The sequence below is a fragment of the Panthera onca genome, chromosome B1 (assembly GCF_046562875.1).
Source record: "Panthera onca isolate mPanOnc1 chromosome B1, mPanOnc1 haplotype 2, whole genome shotgun sequence".
NCBI lineage: Eukaryota > Metazoa > Chordata > Mammalia > Carnivora > Felidae > Panthera > Panthera onca.
The window spans coordinates 88,687,925-88,709,864 of NC_138342.1; the positions used below are offsets into that span (position 1 = coordinate 88,687,925).

General features: G+C 33.0%; 1 protein-coding gene and 1 pseudogene across 4 annotated transcripts in view; both read right to left on the reverse strand.

Annotated features, from left to right (window-relative positions):
* The window catches only part of TBCK (TBC1 domain containing kinase), a 225,352-nt gene that overhangs the window by 111,368 nt on the left and 92,044 nt on the right, over positions 1 to 21,940 (reverse strand). For all 4 annotated transcript variants that reach the window (XM_078445834.2, XM_078445835.2, XM_078445836.2 and 1 more), the window contains 8 exons: positions 20,842 to 20,941; positions 15,099 to 15,148; positions 14,786 to 14,915; positions 13,712 to 13,810; positions 12,016 to 12,078; positions 11,155 to 11,281; positions 9,927 to 9,977; positions 8,527 to 8,610 (listed from right to left, as the gene is read on the reverse strand). In XM_078445834.2, coding sequence (XP_078301960.1) covers positions 8,527 to 8,610; positions 9,927 to 9,977; positions 11,155 to 11,281; positions 12,016 to 12,078; positions 13,712 to 13,810; positions 14,786 to 14,915; positions 15,099 to 15,148; positions 20,842 to 20,941 — 704 coding nt within the window. The remainder of the gene's footprint in view (positions 1 to 8,526; positions 8,611 to 9,926; positions 9,978 to 11,154; positions 11,282 to 12,015; positions 12,079 to 13,711; positions 13,811 to 14,785; positions 14,916 to 15,098; positions 15,149 to 20,841; positions 20,942 to 21,940) is intronic.
* Positions 16,618 to 18,683, reverse strand: LOC132692230 (peptidyl-prolyl cis-trans isomerase D pseudogene; annotated as a pseudogene).

A 21,940-nucleotide genomic window follows, 5' to 3' on the forward strand; every position in this document is an offset into this window, starting at 1 on the left:
CATAAAGTCCAGTTGAAATATAAAGAATATTTCCTTATTTTTTCCATTCTTTCAGCAAATTACTATTTTGTCAATTTACTTACTATGTTTTAACCTAAACAGGATTCTGGCAACGATCAACTCAAGGGCAAGTAAACCATATTTTTACTAAGTAAAAACACAAAATTAACACATATTTTAAGGAGTTCAACTTCTTTCTTCCCCCCTTTTTGAGATTAAAATGACAATAACTCTATAAAATGAGTAGAATGCTGCCTTACTTAAATCTAATGGTTACTGTGAAGATAAATGGTAATAAAAGACTGAATATGAATTATTTTTTCCAGTTAATAACAGAGGGCTGGGGAGATTTCATGACCTACTTAGGATTTTTCTCTAGTTTATGACATAGCCAGGTTCAGAATTTAGGCTTTCAGATACCTCGTGGTATGTTTTTTTCTGCTGTGCCAAAAAGGAGCATTATTTCAAAAGAGCACAAAAAATGTGAGTTGTAGGAATATTGGAGAATGTGGTAAGAAAAATTTCAGACTATCTGTATCTTTCTGAAGGAAGACAGACATTCACTACTTCCTAGGGATTCCCCTGGAAATGATATGGAAGATGCTGAGGAATTCAGTATGATGCTGGAATGAGACGTTCGTAATGAGCACACCCAGTGCTCATCCCAACAAGTGCCCTCCTTAATGCCCATCACCCATTTTCCCTCTCCCCCGCCACCGCCCCCCCCCCCCCCGTCCACCCTCAGATATCATATGTTTTCACTCATATGTGGATCTTGAGAAACTTAACAGAAGACCATGGGGGAAGGGAAGGAGAAAACAGTAGTTCTTTTAAAAAAAACAAGAACTATATAAAATTGCATTTTAAAACTCTGGTAAATTAATTATCAAAACTGTTTTCCTTTATCAAATAAAGGTCAATACTTGAACCACTAATACTACTATTTCTGAGCACTCCACTATTCAAATCTACACTGTGGGGTACCTGGGTGACTCAGTCAGTTAAGCATCTGACTCTTGATTTCAGCTCAGGTCATGATATCATGTTTTGTGAGTCTGAGTCACTAATTGAGCTCTGCACTAAAAGCATGGAGTTTGCTTGGGATTCTCTCCTTCTCCCTCTTTCTCTCTCTGCCCCTCCCCCACGCATGCTTTCTCTCTCAAAATAAATAAGTAAACATTAAGAACAAAAACCCAGGGGCGCCTGGGTGGCTCAGTCAGTTAAGCGTCCGACTTCGGCCCAGGTCATGATCTCACGTCCGTGAGTTCAAGCCCCGCATCAGGTTCTGTGCTGACAGTGCAGAGCCTGGAGCCTGTTTCAGATTCTGTGTCTCCCTCTCTCTCTCTGACCCTCCCACATTCATGCTCTGTCTCTCTCTGTCTCAAAAATAAATAAACGTTAAAAAAAAAAAGAACAAAAACCCAAAAAACAAAAAACAAATCTACACTGTCATTAGGTGTCTATAAACATGACTGCTATATGGTGTCACATGATGAAATAAAGTACTTCCCATACCTTAAAAAAAATGACAATAACTCAATGAAAGTTTCATCTTAACTTCAACTCCTTCCTTCCATAAAGTAGCAGATCGATTTTTCAAACCCATTATTGGGTTAAAATAACCTATAAAAATAATGTCTGATTTTTTTTTTTAGTTCTTAAAGTACCGTATTTTTAATATTTCAAGAAATATTACTAAATCCTTGATAATCTGTTAGTATAAGTAGCCTTCCCCTCTCTTCCTCAATTAAAACTTTGCTTCTGTTGGGTATTATATGTAACTGATGAATCATTAAATTCTACTCCTGAAACTAATATTACACTATATAAATAAAAACTTGAAAAAAAAACCCAAAAAACCCCTGCTTCTAATGACCAATTCTAATGAATTTTATAATTATTTATCTGTAATCAATGATACATATTTTACAAAGAGGAGCATCAAGAAGGGCCACAAAGAAAAGATGAGGCAGTGCTGTATTCAATACCATGATAAAGCCAAACTTCAGATCTAATTTGAACTTCTACCCATGGCTTCTAGGTAAAGAATAGGTATTTGATTAATACTTTTCTTGATTTCATGTTTATTCTATACCAATAGCATTCATTCTATCTACACACTGTCTCATCTTTTCCTCTAAGAACAAGAAAGGCATAATTCACATGAGCTTCAAGAGTTACAGATTAAAGTGAAAACTCAGGTCAGACCCCAATACCCCAGGGAACTTCCAGGTTTAACTTTAAATTTTTTTTCTACTTCTAATTAGCAATAGTATGTTTACAGTCTTAGTTTACCCAGAAGCTAGAAGTATGTAATACCAATAATCATAAGCATTCAACAATATGTTCATGAAAGCACACAGCTATTAACTTTTAAAAAGCACATTTCATTAAAGAAATTTTTTAATGTTTATTTTTGAGAGAGAGAGATGGAATATGAGTGGGGGAGGGGCAGAGAGAGAGAGAATCTGAAGCAGGCTTCAGGCTCCCAGCTGTCAGCACAGAGCCCGACACAGGGCTTGAACCTATGAACTGTGAGATCATGACCTGAGCCAAAGTCAGATGCTTAATCGACTGAGCCACCCAGATGCCCCAAGCACATTTCATTTTAAACCAGAAAAACTGTGCCTCAAGAAATTCTCCATAGATATGCTCCAGTTTATTAAATATCATTCTTATCTGAACCTGATAAAAGATAATTATTATGTGGTATTACATGGTTAATTAAGGATCAGCTGAAGAAACCTAATCCATCATGAAAACATATTCCTTGCATTCTGCCAAATACCAATAGCTGGATTAATGATATGTGTTACAACTGCATATATATGTATAAAATACAAATATATATGTATTTTTTATAAAATACATACAAATAAATATGTATACATGTTTATATATTATTATGTACTATGTATTATCTCATATAGAAACGAAAGTCATAAGGTTGGCACAAACTGGTTGCTTGGGACAAGTTTTGGAACGAGATATACTATGGTTTGTTACATTTAGAAAAATTTCTTTAAAGGTGGGATATGATAGAACTGATGAAGTCAGCACTATGTGATATTTCAAGTTATTTAAAAAATGCACTTAAGGGGCGCTTGGGTGGCTCAGTCGGTTGGGCGTCCGACTGCGGCTCAGGTCATGATCTCACGATTTGTGGGTTCGAGCCCTGTGTCGGGCTCTGTGCTGACAGCTCAGAGCCTGGAGCCTGCTTTGGATTCTATGTCTCCTTCTATCTCTGTACCTCCCCCACCTGTGCTCTGTCTCTCTCTGTCTCTCAAAAAAAAAAAAAAAAAAAAAAAAAATGCACTTAAAAATTCCCGAGTAAGTTAAAAAAAAACTGAAGTGCATATGTCCTTTGATTTAGAAATCAACCTCAGAGAATTTAAGGGTAGTACAGAAAAACAGACCAGTAGTCAAAATAAAACAAAGAATTTCAAGGATATTACTGCTGACTCTTATAATGTTCATAAACATTCTAATTGTGATTTCTAATAATGAAGATATACATCTAGAGCCATAATATAACCCCCCTAAATAGTGTTTCCTAACTAATAGGTGATGTATGTAAGGCTAAATGTTATTCTTTAACATGAAAATCAAAATATTTACACAAATTCCCCCTAAACTTCAAGTGAAGATTCATGTTGCACTCCTGCCCCAAATCATGTCTAATAAAATTTTTTTTGTGTTTTAATGAAACTTTATACCTTTTATTTTTTGCAGTGACATATTAAATAAAATTCTTTTCCCTTTTAATCCCTCCAAATTAAAAATTATTATACCTTTCCTTTAAAACAGCTTAATTTATTACATACTTTTAAATGACAGTGTAAGGATTTCATATGACAGTATCATATTTTTGTGCAGCTGTTTATAAATAAGTCATGTTTGTTTTCAAAAACAATTTCATAAAATGGATACAGGATGAAATTTCAGAAAGTTTCCACACATGGATATCCTTATTTTTTCCTTTCTGACTAGTCTTTCTTCTTTCATTCTCTTAGCCAGGGTAAGGAAAGAAGAAGGATGATAGGGGACAGATTTAAAGCAAAAGATTTCCTCTGCTCACCTATCAAAAACGACATTCTCAGTTCTGTAACTATTTGTTATTTTCACTGCTCGTTTTACCTTGAAGATGGTTAAGTATAGATAAATTTGCAAAGAGTCATAAAACTCTTGGGTTCATTGGCAGTGAAATAACTTTGACTTCTTTTGAGTGCTGTGAGTCAGAATGTCACCAAATAAATTCATTTGGGCACATTTTAGTTGACAAATTAGATGATCTCCCATTACAAAGTTTGCTACTTGTAAAATTTGGCTTACTGCGTAAAGTCACAAGAACAAGTATCAACCTTTATGTGTATAAAGGAAGAGGTTTAAAAAAGGTTAAAAAAAAGAGAAAGATAATTTTTAGGGCTACATTTGTCAGCTATTTTTTGCATACGTACCCTGCTCTGCTAAATCTACAAACAAACTCACTTAATGGTTTTCATATTTCTAGTAAAGGTAGAATATTTTCAGTCTCAGAAAAAAAAATCTCTTTAGTCACATGATGCAAGACACTCTTGAAAATGGCAAGGCTGTATACTCAATGTATTTTCTACTATCTCCCGATATCCTATCATTAAAGCCATCCACGACAAAGATGTACATTCAACCCAAAATAAGAAATGCACCATTTTCCTAAATGCATAACACTTATACTGTAGTTACATATAAGGAGATTTATATTATACTCCTGTTTTTAGACCGTAACAGACTTTTGTCTATCTTCCTTCCTCCTTCTCTCCCCCAAAACTTATTGAATGTCTATGTGCAGTGTGACCATACATCGAAGTTTACGTGGGAGAGTCCCAGTTGCTGCCTTAGGCTCAGTGTCTGGTGCAGTTTAGTGTACCTTTTAACTATGAAAAATATCCAATTTAGTTATATAACCACTGTGGCTATGTGTTGCACTACATTAAATGTTAGACATTACAGAGAAGAAGATAACATCCTTTCCCCCAAAGGATTTAGGAACATCTTACAGGTAAACAGAATACTGGGGAAATTTTCACCCAGTTTTATTTCCTAAGTTTATATGGCATTTCTGTATTCCTTTCCCTTTCTGATGTGTAGGAACCACATCTTCCAACTGGTCCAAGTATGAATATGCCTTAGTTTTATAAACAGTACAAGAATGTTTAACATCGTGGCAAAATTCCAATGGCTGTTTTGGTGAACAACACAGAGCAGGATAACTTCAAAGAACAGTAAAAGTTTATAGGCCAGTTTTCTGGGTTATTCCCTTCTTAAATGCAAAATGACATTAAAGTATAGTTAGGTTTTCCACAAAGGATGAGTTCCCATTCTTAATGATTAAATGGCTGCCTCTCTTCACTGGACTCAAGCTGCCTTTTTTTCTCTTCAATAGCCTACATTATGTCTTTCCTGTGAGTTATAAGCCTGTTTTCCAATATCTCTGAAACTCAAACCAATCTATCCCTTTAAGATCCCTCCACCTTTTTCAATCCAACTGGTACTCTAAGGTTCTGAATCTAAGAGAAATTTTAGTAATCTTTATTTAGAGGTCCAACCCTGAGTTGTTTAACCACTATTTTATTTTTAAAATCCTGTGTTGATACTTTATAACTCAATAGTAACACCACTGCGGATAATCTGATAGTGCCAAAAAAAAGTATGTCCCATTAGGCTAGAAGTAATTAAATTTTTAACCTTTTTAAAAATGTCTAGAGGTAACACGTTATAGGACACATCATATGGTATACAATTAAGGAAAACAGGATGTCTTGACTAGATAACTTTTCTCTCTTCTTTAAGAGACAAAGCATTTTAGACTGTGATGAGTATGTAAATACTATATTTTATTAGAAATTTTTAAATAAAAATATTTCAAGTTCTATTAGTATATAATTATAGAAACAAATATTTTTTCCAAATAACATTTAAAGTTGCTATTGAATATAGAAACTTCTGGTTTCTGTAGGGGCAATAAAATGACTAAATGAATATGCAATTCTACAATTAGCTTTTGAATTGATTGGCTTTACATGATCTAAGGCTTTTCCAAAACTTGTGGGGAAAAAAGTGTTCATGTGTTACTTATGCCAATCAAAAATCAATGTTAATTTGAAGTTTAAAGCTTAAAATACCATCTAACAAAAGGGGAGGAGAGGACAAACCAAGAAGGAAAACACTAAAATGAGAGCTGGGTATTTCTAATTCCAAGCCTAAAATAAACATTTGGAAGAAAAATAAAGCATTGTTCTTCCATAAAATTTAGTAACCAATAATCAGTATACTGTTTCAGCTCCTTCTTTAGCTCTCTTTTGGAATTCAGGCATCAAATTTGACTACTCACTGTTTTTTCAACCCATTTTGGAACTTTTTACTGCAGTTCTCTTACATGTTCTCTGTCTTAAGAATATCTTTCTCCCAGGCTGCCTAGGTGGCTCAGTTAAGCATCCAACTTTGGCTCAGGTCATGATCTCTCAGCTTGTGGGTTCAAGCCCCGCGTCAGCTCTGTGCTGACAGCTCAGAGCCTGGAGCCTCCTTCAGATTCTGTGTGTGCCTGTCTCTGCCTCTCCCCCACTCACGCTCACATGCTCCCTCTCCCTCCTTCCCTCTCTCCCTCCTTCCCTCCTTCTCTCTCTCTCTCTCAAAAAAAAAAAAGTATTAAAAAAATTAAAGAATATCTATCTCCCTTTTCACCAAGCAAGCTTCTACTCAGATTTCAAATTCATAAATAAATATCCCTCTTTAATGAAACTTTTCTAGACATGCTATCTCTTCCTTTTGCCACTAAAAAGAAGACAGTTTAAAAAAATAAACATACCATAAAATAACCTCCCCAACTTCATCCTCTGTGCTAATATAGTAGTATGTACATTTATTTCATTGACTTATAAGTAGTTATTTTCACATTTATTTCCTATATTGGGCTATGAAATCCCTTGGAAAAGGACTGAATGTTACTAACTCTAAGAACTTCTATTCCTTTAGTAGTGCCTGGCAGAGTCAGTGCAGAACAATTAATTATTGGAACACTAAATTAATTGAGACTGCTTCTTTCTTATGTAACATATATGGTCAATACAAAAAATGAACAAATAAACACCTTGGCTGTTGTTTCCTGGGAAAATATACATGAAACATTTACATAATATTAAAGAACATTTACCATAGCTTTGAAAAACTTTAAAATTAGTTACCAATTCAAGATTTCAAACACAAATTTATAGAAATTATAACAGAAAATTAACACTTACAAAAATAAACCTTAAATAATTGTATAGTCTTTTCATTACAGTATTAAATGTTAAAATACATTACTGATTAATCTAACAAACTAAGGATATTTGGGGCCTTTCTGACTAGTTCCTCCAAATTCATGTTGTGTACACTATGGTTTCTCTTTATCTTTGTATATGAAACAAGATCTTATTTATTTGTATAATAAGCCTTTTTAGAGTGTATTAAAGAAGTCTACAAAGTATAAAAACACATCTTTTTCAAGCTGGAAATTCATTATCAATATAAAACACATCCATTCATCTGTATTATGAAATAGTTGCTAGAAAAATGAAACTTTTTAGAGTTAAATCATTTCTGTATTTTGAAACAGGAAGCTATACAGAACCAAAAGAAAACCCAATGTAATAGAAGCTTTCTAATATGGTCCTCTGAGAGCTAGCCAATGCATTTGATAAGTTCTGTTTTAATTGCTTTTTTGATGATTCTCCAAATACCTTTATCTTTCTTAAAGTACAGCATCTAGCTATGCACTATGCTTTAACAGAAGCCTGATATATTTGGAAAAGTATTATTTCCAGGCCCTTATATATGAGAGACCAATTAATATTATGGGTTCATGTTAGTTTAAAAAAAAATAACAGCATTATTTCTTACTTATACTTAATTGAAGATTAAGAAATCATGTTTTGTGATATACAAATACTCACCTAAATATTTTCTACCTTTAATCTTTTCAGTTTGTTTTGGTCACAATTTGACAAATTATTTGCATTGTATAGCGTCTGAAATCTCTTAGTATAATTCAAGGTGTTATTAAATCCACTCATTTTGGTATTGCTGGAATCTTAAAGAGTATACTGACAATTCTATAATAAATATCACTGATAAAGGTAATAAGGAAACTATAGATAAGTATGGAACTCAATTAATAAAAAATACGCTCTTACAATACATAACTTCATTAATTCTCAGAAGTTGACATTACATGACTCTTGAAGTTATATGGCTTTACTAACTAATCTAAAAGCAAAAAGCACCTTCCTTTCTATAAAACATACTTGTCTTTGGTTATAGTAGTCATTAGAACAATATTGTAATTCTTTATGGATTTGGTAGAAAGACTAAACCTAATGGTCTCTTAATGGGTTTTAGTGATAGATTATCATCATATTTTATTGGGTCACATTCATAAATTTAATTGAGTATTGGTCCTTTGACGTAAGTATTTTCTCTGTAAAAAAACAAGGAAAGACATTTGCTTACCTTGTATTACATGCGAGTTGTCTTTCAAGAAAAAGTTATACAGGTATTTGGGAATAAAAGCAGACATACATGCATAAGCCAAGGCTAAGAAAGAATAGGCAAAGATATACGGTAAATTAGTTAATGAGGCAAATGATGAGCAGTTACTCAGCACATAATCCTTGAATCTACTATTAAACAAGAGTCATGTTAACAATTGATGGAAACACAAAATTAAGGGTGGGGGAAACCCTCTATCCTTTAAAAATAAAGAAAACATTTGGACAACAAAAGATAACCACCCTACTAAATTTCAATTTCAAACTAGTGTGGCAATCATCCCACAATAATAAAAACTTTCATTACTTAGAACTTTATAATTTAAAAAAATCTCTAAAAATGATCATTATTAATGAGCTATACCAAATTTAAGATCCTTTATTTTTCTGGATACAAACAAAAGAGTCTGAGAACTTTGGATTTAGGAACTCTAGTCATAAATTATTCTTTCAAAGACAGATCTCTTATTCTAGGATCGATGCATGTGATACTAGACTTTGCTTAACTAAACATAGCAAAATCTCTGGTCTAGATTAATGAATATTGACTTCGAAGAGCAGTGTACTTTAAAAATTATTTTAATAGTGAAATTTTAGTTTTCTGGGATTGTGCTATCTCTATTCCTGAAATCTTTATAAATTCTCATATGAAATAGAATTTGAGAAGATGGAGATTCTGAGATTGAGACTTCTAGAGATTCATATTCTATAGGGTAATGGTCTCTGTATGTGATATCGTTGGGGATTAGAATCAATTAAATTTAACATATTTTTTGAGAATCCTACTATAAAAGAGACATTATAAGAGGGGGGCAGGAAATTAAAAAAAAAACCTACCATTTAAAAAAGCTGCGAACCAAAGAAAGGGTTACTATATTACTGTATAAATTACTAAAATACAAAACTTACACAAGATAAATTTTCAGAAATACAAAGTACTGTATGGGTTCAAGAGGAAGGATAAGTCTTCATCAAGGAATGACTGAAATGATCAGCTTTGGAGATACAAGAGCACTACTGATTTCTTTACAAACTGCTTAGAAAGTATATATAGACTAAAGCTAATCTCTAAAGAAGTCAAGTTTTTCTCCAAAGTTTCATTAAGTGGTCACCAAAGAAGATGAATTCATAATCAGATTCTCCCTAAATTTCTAGTTACTGCCTGGTCACAACTAAAACTCTAGTAATAAATTAATCCTTTACATCCTCTAAAGTGAGTCTAGCAGATTATGTCAGAAATTTACAGTATCTACCAGGTAAAGAGAGCAAGAACCTTATAACAAAAACAAAAACCTTTCCTGTATGAATAAAATATTTTAGAATAATATGTATAATGATTGTTTAAATGATAAATAGGCTTACCTTCATTATTAAAATTTAAATATAGGAATGGAGCACAAAGCGAATCAAGACCTGATAGGAAGGGGTTGGGGAAAGAATTCAATAAACATAAATCAGTATAAGTGCATATGTATATACCTTATTCAGCTCCCTGAATTACTGCTATGTAGATTAAGCATTATAAGTATTATCCATCCAGAAACAGATTACATCATGGGGTACTGTGAGGAGTAACTGATAATGACTGGTACATAGTAAATGCCCAATACAAATCAGCTATTATTATCAATATTATTAGTTAGAGAGAGACACACAGTGATAGAAAAATGTAAAATTGATATGAGGCTTAGAATACAGTCCCATTTCTGACCCTGTGTGATCTTGGCAATCACTTAATATCTCCAAGCATATTTCCTTATCTTGAAGATGGAGATTTGTCCTACAAGTTTCTCTGGGATGATGAAAAGAATTCTTTTAAAAATTGTGAAGTAAAATACAAACATATTACGTATTTCTTTTATTGATAATACTACTGTTCATATGTTGTCATGCTGAAGGAAGGTACATAAGTCTATAATTGTTAGGAAGATCTGGAACTCTAAAATGGACAGGGCTAGGAAAAATAATAGCTTCATTTTAAGTTCAGTCAGAAATTGAGATATAAAATATAAAAACTACTGTTCATAACAACTTAAAAAATAGAACTGGGAAGGAAGAATGGGTGTCTGATTCATGAATTTATCAATGGCTACAAAAATAATAATGAGAAAAGCTAAAAATCAAGGATATGGAATATTAAGGTTATTTAAAACAGAAGAGATAAATGAGCAGTTTAGGATGACATCCTGTTCCCTAATATCTAATAACCATGATAACCAAAGTTATAAATCATTAAATGCCAAGAATATCAACTAGCTCCAAATTATTTATAGTATAATATTATTTCATGATTTGTATAAGCATTAAGAAAAGTATCCCCAAAGATCCCAATAGCACAAAATATTGTTCCTACTCTCCTAATAAACATTATGGCAAATTGTTTCATTAAATATCTTGCATTTAAATAATATCTAGTAGGCATTTAGACAAAGTTTAACAAAAAATTCTCTCAAAAAATAGATCATAGCTTCAGTATCAGCTTTCTTCAAAGCCAAGGATACTTTGATATTTTAATTTTTTAAATTGTCAGTTATTCAACATGCTCCTAATACTTCAAAAAGAGTCTTAATAATTGGGAGAAAAAAGTTACCTTGCCAATACACAAGATCAGGATGAGACACGACCCAGGCTTTTAATACACGCCTAAATTTTGCATGACCTTCTGGTGATGACAGCAGTTCATCGTACTGATGACAACGAGGAATATCCACTTCAATCTAAAATAGCAAAAACAATAAGGTGGAATTGTAATAAAGTGATCTGCAATAAACCCAAGATAACAGAAAGGAAGACTGCATCATGAATTTCAAAACAGACCACCTACATAATCCTGGTTTCTGAAGTTTTAAAATTTTATATTAGTCCTCTGGAAACACCAAAACAGTTGTGTTTATACTTAAACAAAAAAGCAGATCATTTCTATTGAAAAGGTATGTATTAATATAGTTTTCAAAAAACCTCCCTTTATAAGCTGGTCTAAATAAAGGGCAATTTCTTCAGATAAAAGAGTAAAATTATTGGGGCCCCTAGGTGGCTCAGTCAGTTAAGCATCTGACTCTTGATTCTGGCTCAGGTCATGATCCCAGGGTCATGGGTTTGAGACCTGCATCGGCCTCTGCACTGAGCATGAAACCTGCTTAAGATTCTCTCTCTCTCTCTCTCTCTCTCTCTCTTTCTGTTCCTCTGCCTCTTTCCCCTGCTTGTGCTTTCTCTAAAACTTAAAAAAAAATTATAAATAAATAAATAACAATTATTAGGAAAAGTTACTTAAACTCCTTTAAGGAACAGTTCTAACTCAATAAATTGTAATTAGTAAGAACTATGCTTACTCTACCACCATATGCATATAGTGGCTGCTGATTATTCCTACTCAAGAAAATTCCTCCTGTCTTCTAAAAGTTAAAGATTTGGCAGAATTATCTTAGGTTGTTTAAGAAAATCTAAATCATACTTGTCTATCTGTAGGAATTGGAGTGTCTTTATCAATTGCATCATATTTGGCATGGATAGCCCCCTGCAAAAAATAAGAGAAGATATAATTCATCATATCCTTAATAAATTATTAACTTAGGCAAAATATAGTTTTTATAAACATCTATCTTTGAAAACACACCCAATTATAGATATGCACATTCAAACCCAAAGCATCATTTTAGAAAAATTCTCTACATCTGTGACATTCTGTGATAAATGTCCATGATAATATGCCATTTTGCTTAGGCAGACATTTGAATTATACACACAAATGACAAATATGTTGAGTCACTCAGCTAATGAGTATGCTTAGCTGTTCTTCCAGTCTCCACAACACAGCACAGCACAGCCTTAATGCTCTATTCATTGTTATCTCAAACATAGTAAGTTTCATGAAGAAATTAAAAAGAAAAAAGGGGGGGGGGTAGTCATCCCTTGAGAAATTTTCCTGTTAAAGTTGAAAATAAAAGCAAAAATAAAATAAAACTGTTTGAAGGAGTTCAGCACTAGGAGGAAAAGATTTGGGATAAAGAATGAAATACCATGTGGAACCCCTAATGGAATCATTAAGGGATTAAAGAGATCATTTGCATTTTCCATTTATACCACTACAGAAGGAATAATTGAATAAACCACTTTAAATTTTGGTCATGTTCTACACAACCAAATATAGAACAATTCTTCTTAATTCTCTGGTTTACTATAATGGTATAAAAGAGCTAGGAATTTGGGGTTCAAACTCTGATATTATAGGATATGTCAACATCTCTGGCACATCTATTTTATGAGATATTTGGACAACCTGGACAACCTTGGACAACCTTGGAAGTCATCTTGAACTTTAGCATTATATGGTTCTACAGTTCAAATTATTATCATATGGTATGGAACAATAGGTATTCTCATAAAACAACCAACTAAACTCAAAGGTATTTATAGACTTTCACCAAAAAAAAATCAGGAATAAAGAAAATAATTCTTTCAATGGAGAGTTAAAAGGCTTAAATATACTTGGGAGAACTCACACACCAAAAAATAGGTGATGGATATCCATAAGATATCTTTAACAGAATCTAGGAAAGCAGGATGACAAAGAAATTGACAGGAAATGAAAAAATTTGGCAATGATTTGGCCCATTATCAAGACTACTGTCAACAAAGTCTCTATTAGTACCACAAGTCACCCTAATAATGTGACACCTCTCTTTTTCTCACTGCCACAGATAAGGTATTATAGAAGACAAAGTAGCTATTTCTCTCGGCAGCATGTACTAAAAGGCACTAAATTATATTAATGATTTTTGACAAGGTTCAAATTGGAATGGAAGATTTCTCCCATCTTAGAACTACCTATAAATAGGCAATCCTATTTGTAAATGAACATATTCAAAAGGACAATATAACTGATACATATTTTAAATATTCTGATTTGACCTCTATTAAATGAAATATTAAATAGCATAAATCTAACAAGACTTCAATCATATTTTTCTATTCTATCTAGTCTATTCTTTTCCTCTATTCCTTTCACTAAAAATTGTCAAATAATCTTAATACTCAAATTTTACTATGTAATTTTTTAACAACATGGAAAATAGTTATTCAGAAAGCACTTTCCTTCTTCCTTCTTTCTTAATATTATTAATCAACCTCTAACTTCTTTTCTTTCTTACCTCAACTCCCAGAAGAGCAGCCCAGGTTAAACCTCTCATAAGAGGAGGAATGTCAACTCGTGCTTCCTTCCAGATTTGATTTTTTTTATATGGATAAGCCTATAGACAAAAAAAGATATGAAAAAATCTCAAGTAGCCAAGTGCCATCTTTTAATGTAAACAGTGACAGAGTTAAAAGTGACCTGAAATAAATTTCCAAGTATCTGAAATTATTTTGCCTGGTATTAATAATACATATAAGTTAGTAATGGAATAGTTCCCTATCCTCTGTAGACCTTATATAATACAGTCAAAGAGAGGAGCTGAATCTCCTGTTTTTAATCATTCCTCTCTGTTTTGTGCTCTGGAAGAATTATGAATGACTCTTATGGAGAATAATATTACCAGTCTCATATGGGTTAAATAACGCATAAGGCACTTTGTAAAATATCAAGTGATACAGAAAGTATTCAATAAATAAAAATTATTATTAAGGTTACTTCTATAAGCTTACATATAAATTTGTCTTTATAAATTTGTGCTTTAGGAGGCATTTCTAGAAGAGAATTAATAGGACACGGGGTATGGATGTTGTTGAGGCTTTTAATACATAATTTAAAATAGATTTATAGAATGTTTCAACCAACTTAACACTCCAAAAGAATGAGAGTTCCAATCTCAATATACATTTGCTCACTTTGATAATTCAATATGAAAAATAAAGGTCTATATTTTTTCATTCCTGGTGAGGATACACATTTTGAATAGACTTATTGACTAGTTGTATTTCTATTATGTTTTTTTACCCATTTCTCTGTTCCAATGATCGTCCTTTTTCCTGTTTATTTTTAAGTGTTCTTTAAATAGCAAGGATATTAATTAATCTTTTGTCTATGGTTTTGTATAGATGCCTTCATCTTGTTTTACTTTTTAATTTTATTTACTATAAACATGAGTCATTTTTAGTATTAAAGTTAAGCATATAAGATAGGTCATAAGAATTAGTGTTCTCATGACCTTGAGATTCCCTAAGAATTATTAATGAAATAAAAAATAAAGATTGTATATGGGCTCTTTACATTTTTGAATCCCTACCTTTAGCAGCCTGTCAAAGAGAATGATTCTGTTTAGCTGGTACTCTGTGTCTTTCTCTCTGATGATTAAAGGGAGAGTGGCAGCTGCAGACAACTCATTATTGCTGTTTGAATGAGGTAAATTAGACTGGCTATAAAAGAGAAACAAAAGCAGAAAAACTGACCAAACTTATAAAATTAAAAAAAAACAAAACACCACATTTTTGTACTCTATTTAGGAAATAATTTTCAAAGAAAATGTGCAAGCTTCTTATCAATTTAATATAAACAGAAAAGAAAAATAATGGTAAAAGAATATATATATATATACTCACTCATCTTCAAGTAGTGGGTAAAATGCTTCTCCACCAACATCTTTTAATCTCTGAATTTAAAGAGAAAATATTTATGATATTTAAGATCTGAGACAGAAACACTATTCTTTATTTTTAAAAAATATGTAAAAGTTAGATATTTATGAAGATACCAAAAAACTATAAGACAGAATCTAAAATTCATTCCTATCATAAACATGCAACTATACCAAGCCTCTAGTAAGTTTAGCTGTGAAGAATATTCTTTGTTTTTGATTTTTTACCTTGGGAATTTCTTATAAATGTTAGACACTGATTATGACAGTTTTCCAAACACAATGCAGAATTACTAACATTAGTATAAAACTGAATAAATGGAGACATTTTTAAATCATATGAATATTATGTAAAAAAAAAAGGTACCTTTTAACACATACCCCTTAATTTAAAACTGAAGTCAGATTTATTTTTGCTTTGACATTGACACAAACTAAGACAAAAGGTGCTAATAAAAAGGATTCAAAAGAATTTCTTACATCATACTTTGAATGTGCATGATTCAAATAGCTGGTAAATCAATTGGCAAAATTCAATTTTCTTATTTTTTTTCACAAACTTATTACAATAACTGTTATTCCAAATAATAATATTGCCAGGATTATAGATATTCTTTAAAAACATAAGAAGGCAGGCAGTAGTAAAGTAAAATCTTAGACACATCCTAAGTAGGGTGATTAAAGTTAATGCTGTCTTGCCTGCTGCTCTGTTCTTCAGTCCAATGTCCAACTTGAGGGCCAAGTACCTGTTCCTGTGGGGACTGACACAGAAGTTCAAGCTCTGTGTGTAGGCAGCATTGATCTTCCATTGATTAGAGTTATTGTGCACTCACCCATGTGAGTTATTCTCAGAATTTTTTAAAGCCAAAGAAAAATCTTTTACCCACAACTAAGAACCTGGCAAACAAGGAATTTATGCCTGGCTTTTCTCTCAGTTCTGATGTGCCATAGATTTTATCCCACTTTGCCTCTAAATTTTAGGTATCTCTTTCATGGATTTTGATACTAAGTAGAAGAATAAGATTTTCCCAAATTTCGCTGCATTATTAATATGCACATTGTTTTAAAGTTTGGATTATACTGTCCTAAAAATCATAGATTTTAAGTGTCTCTTCTGCTTTTTTTGGTACCAAAAATTTGTACTTAAGAGAAAAATACAGAAAAGTCTAAGGTAAAAATTGTTATTTGGTCTCCATATTATTTTAAAAATCAGAAACATAAATAACTTTTTTTGTAACACTATTTTATTTGGAGTGAACCCTTTTCAGTATCCCTAAACTGTGAACAATGGGAAATGGAAGTATCAAAGGAAACACATCAGAGATGTGACAAAAACCTTTACATTTTTTTTATTGCCTTTATACAATCAGTGCATATTTAAGTAAAACAATTTACTATCAGGCAAACATTTTTGCATATGCTGTCTTCTTTTTTTTTTAATTTTAATGTTTATTTATTTACTTTTGATAGAGAGAGCACAAGTGGGGAAGGACAGAGACAGAAAGAGAGACACCGAATCCGAAGCAGGCTCCAGCTCTGAGATGTCAGTGCAGAGCCTGACGTGGGGCTCAAACTCACAAACGGAGAGATCATGACCTGAGCTGAAGTGAGACAGTCAACCAACTGAGCCACCTAGGTGCCCCTATGCTGTCTTCTCTTTATCTTTCTGTGCCTTTATCTTGTCTGACTTTCAGCAATTCTGCCTGGATGACTTTATCTTCTGGTGCTGTCTCCCGAGCTTTCTTAAGTTCAGCTAATGCTTGATGGTATTCTTTTAATCCTTGTCATCCTTGAGCTCTACAGTACAATGCTTTAGTATTTGATGGGTCTAGTTCAAGAGCTTCCAAGTAATTGTCAATTGTTCCCTGCCAATTTGACATCTTCAGTTTATAAGCACCAATGTTCAGCATGCAATTTAAAGCTATAGGTTGCAGCTTCAATCTATCTGCTTTCTTAGTAACAGCCATGAACGTTTCACATATCTTAAAACTTTTGTGTTTTCTTAGTGGCCATCTCCCAGTTCTGGGATTTGAAAAAAGTATTTCTAATATTTTTTTTTTTAAGTTTTCTGTTATTAGTAAAATTTTATCTATATCTTTTAAGTCTCTATCTGCATCCTCAGGGAAATCTGGATGACTGTCACCAGAACATCTATTGGGATAATGTCCCAATCATTCCCCTCCTTCAATTCCCCACATTCTGTAGTAACACACAATTTGGCAGGTTTTTCACCTTTTACTTCTACATTTTCCAGTATCCTTGCCACACCCATTTCTTTAATTACTTGACCAAATACCACATGTTTCCTTCCAAATGAGGAGTGGGATCTGTTGTGATAAGAACTGAGAACCATTTGTATCACAGCCCACATTTGCCATGCTCAATAAACCTTCCTGGTTAAGCTTGTAAGAGAAATTTTCATCCTCCACCTGTCCCATCAATATTTTCTCCACCTGTCCCATTTTGTTTTGAGAAGTCTCTACCCTGAATCATAAATTTCTTAATAATTCGATGGAAAGGGCATCCTTGAAATGGAGAGGTTTCCAGTGGTGAGTCCAATGCCTTTTTCTCCTCTACACAATGCACAGAAATTTTCTACAGTTTTGGGTACAACATCTGCAAACAATTCTAAGACAATTCAACCAACTCACTGCCCTCCGATGTCCACGTCAAAGAAGACTCAGGGATTGCTGGGGGTTGGAGGGCTTAGTTTTGGGGGATGGGTGTGACATTTTGAATTGCATATACACATGGGAGAGAACTCAGAGAAACTTGTGGACACCTGGAAGCTCAACCCAAAAGTAACTTTCTCTCTCTCCCTCTCTCTCTCGTTTTGATTAATAATTACAGAAAAAAAGTATTTTAAATTTCAAAAGTGGAAATATAAGGCAATTGAGAAAGTAAAATTGAAATCTTGTATTCATTTAACTTATGTTTACATAGTTTGGGTTATATTTAAATCTTTTTAAAAACTTTTTTTAATGTTTATTTATTTTTTGAGAGAGAGACAGAGCATAAGCCAGGGAGGGGCAGAGAGCGAGGGAGACATAGAATCCGAAGCAGGCTTCAGGCTCGGAGCTGTCAGCACAGAGTCTGATGTGGGGCTTGAACTCACAAACTGTGAGATCATGATCTGAGCCGAAGTCAGACTGAGCCATCCAGGTGCCCCTACTTTGGGTTATATTTAAATTAAAGAAACAATATATACAATGGAATATTACTCAACCATTAAAAATAATGAAATCTCGCCATTTGCAATGCCTGGATGCAGCTAAAGTGCATTATGCTTAGTGAAATAAGTCCATCAGAGAAAGACAAATACCATATGATTTCACTCATATGTAGAATTTAAGAAACAAAGCAGAAGAACATGTGGGAAGGGGAAAAAAAAGAAAGAAGCAAACCATAAGAGACTTTTAATGACAAAGAACAAACAGGGTTGGTGGAGGGAGGTGGGTGGGGAGATGGGCTAGATGGGTGATGGGCATTAAGGAAGCACTTGTGAATGAGGAGCACTGGGCGTTATATGTAAGTGATGAATCATGAAATTCTACTCTTGAAACCAGTATTACAGTATATGTTAACAAACTAGAATTTAAATAAAAACCTTAAAAAAATAAACAAATTAAGAGTAAAATCAAGTCAGTTGAAAACATACATTTGGATATAGTTTATTGTTTGTTGCTTTGTACTGTTATTTATGTAACCCACTATATACGTTCGTCTTTAAAGAGATGATAAGTTTAGTGTATCAAGTAGTAGTAATTATATATTTAAATTTTCTATTCCTTGCATCATGGAAAATAAGAGATTCTAATTCTCTCCTACTATATAATTTCTAAAATACTAAATGACAGGAAAAGCCTAAAAATGTAAGAAAAATGCAGTGATAGACCCAAAGCTGGGCTTAGAGAGAAAAGTTATAAGCTATCAATAAAGTGTATTGATAATTGTGGCCTGGGGTTTTAGAGCACAATGGGACAAAGACTTGGGCACCTGATTTACAGGGAGCCAGACTAGAGGAGACCCTGTTACATTCAAGTAAAGAAAAAACTGTGGTCGTTGGGTATAACCAACTTTAGCCATCTCCAGTCATTGATGTGGGGAAGAATACCCAATTCTAACTCCCTTTAGCCATCTTGTCTCTCCTAATAGGGTAAAGAAGGAAGCTGAGAAGTGTATGCGAAGGTCATGGCCAGAGACACAGGTTCACTAAAAGGCTGAGACCTAATCATAGGATTATAGAACTCTTTCCCTTCCCTTCCCTTCTTTACTTCCATGTCAATAGAACTCCTATGTAAAAGGGAATTCCAGCTGAAAGAAAAGGCCTCAGACCCCATTTTAAAAAGTCTCTAGGGAGACCCAAAGACACCAAGTGGAACAAGAACAAGGGTAGCTGAGGAAATTTTAGATTCTGACAAAAAAGCTACACAAATAATAAACAGCTAGATAAACATGACATCTTGAGCTAATGCCTATATACCACAGATTCTTTTACTGGAAAATTATGTCAAGGTTTCAACAAAAAATTGCAGGGCATGCTAAAATGTGAAAAAGACACTCTGAAGAAATAAAGCAAGCTTCAGAACCAGCTTCAGCTATGGCAGAGAGTTTGGAATTATCAGGCCAGCAATTTAAAATAACTATGATTAATATGCTAAGGGCTCTACAGAAAAAAGTGGACAACATGTAAGAACAGGTGGGTAATATAAGCATAGAGGTAAAAATTCTAATAAAGAATCAAAAGATGTAACCTAGGTGTTATAGAAACATCAGAAGAAGGAGAAAGAAAGAAACAGAAGAAATATTTGAAATAATAATGACAGAAGTTTTCAAAATTAAAGACATCAAATAACAAAGATCCAGGAAACTTAGAACATCAAGCAGCATAAATACCAAAAGAAAATCTACACCTAGGAATATCATATAAAGGACACCATCAAAAGGTAAAGGAAGAGCCACAGATTTGAAGATATATGCACTACATATAGCCAACAAAAACTCCATATTTGGAATATATATTTCAAAGTCCTCAAATCAATAAGAAATCACTCAGTAAAAAAATTGACAAAAGATATGAACTAGTAATGTAGTATAGAAGAGGTAAGCAGGATGCTAAGAAATATGAAGAGACTCATAAGTGCATTAAAATCAGGGAATTAAAATTAGTATTATAGAAATTTACTATTCTACACCTTTTAGGACAACAATTTTAAAAAAATGTTTGTTTACTTTGAAAGAGGTGTGTGTGTGTGGTGGGGGAGGGTGGGACAGAGAGGGAATCCCAAGCAGGCTCTGTCTCTGTCAGTGCAGAGACCGATGTGGGGCTCAATCTCATGAACTGTGAGATCATGACCTGAGCTGAAATCAAGAGTCATATGCTTAACCAACTGAGCCACCCAGGCACGCCTAGAGCAATAATTTTTAAATATTTGATAATACCATGTGTTATCATTTATATGGAAAATGAGAAATCTTATTCAATGATGGTAAAAAGATAAACAGATACAACTACTTTTGTGAATGATCGGACAACATACATAAAGCTGATGATGCATAGATCCTATTTCCCAACAATGTCACTCCAGGGCACATACCTTGAAGAAATTCTGACATATTTTATGAGATTAGGGAGGCATTCAAGGGTTCATGTGTAAGGTTTCATTAAAAAAATATCTGAGGCAGATTTGTCAAAACACCATTCTTACATTCCTTAGCTGGCATAATGACAACGTCACAGTGGTGTCATCCAACAGTGAGCTTCTGTCTCGACCTTGCCCAAAGCTTTCACCATCTTCAAAGAGAAAACTGAAAGGAGATTAAAAAAGATCATTATCTTAATGAGCACACAAAATCTGATTTATTGTTTCTTCTGCAAAATAAAATTTATTCCAAATCATCAATCCTTCATTAAAAAAATAAATAAATTTTAGACTTAATGGGTTAATTAAAAATATGTAATTGCTGGTTGAAATTTCACCCAACAATTCTTTTTAAATATAAGTTGACTTGGTCTGAATATAGTATACAAATAAAAAGCATTTTAGGAACACAAGAGTAGGATTTATCCTCTTCGTTCATGCAGATTCAATGCTAAAATTACTCTCTTGATACTATTTATACGTGCTACTGAGGAAGTTTATATGAGTGAAAAATGATAAAAGAAGAAACATCACAATAGTAAATTCTTGAGAAAAAGGATAGTGAATAATAAATACATAAATTTTTAGGATTTCAGAGAATTAATTTTGAGAATTTACATATACTTGGAATTTCCATCATCTTATATTCTGGTGTTCTGCTTAATTCAATGTGTGAGAAATATAACTGACTTAAAAATCAGTTTAAGAGGGAGAAAAAGTAGAGAACCAGCGATCTATTCAAATAACCTAAAAATTTAACATGTGAAGAAAATATGACCAGCAGGCGATTTTCCTTGTTACCTACAATGAACAAATCTGTCCTAAAATGTAAAATTAAAATTTAAAGCACTGGTGTAAACTCAGGAGATTGAGGTTCACATCTTTATGAATAAATATAAAGAGCAATGGAACAGTAACAACTTTGGTTCTTAGAGTTCTACTGTTAATTTAGCTTTCAATCTAATTTATATATGATGTCCAAGATATTATGCAGTTCTGCAGTTTTCTCAACAGTGATTTAGCACCATGCTGATTTCTAGGACAAGCAACAAAGCCATAGAGTACATTTACATTTACAAATGTAATTGGAAATAAAAAAGTTACTCGTATTTATTAACTCTCTTGAATATTACTATTCTTTTTCATAATTTTTTTTAAATATGAA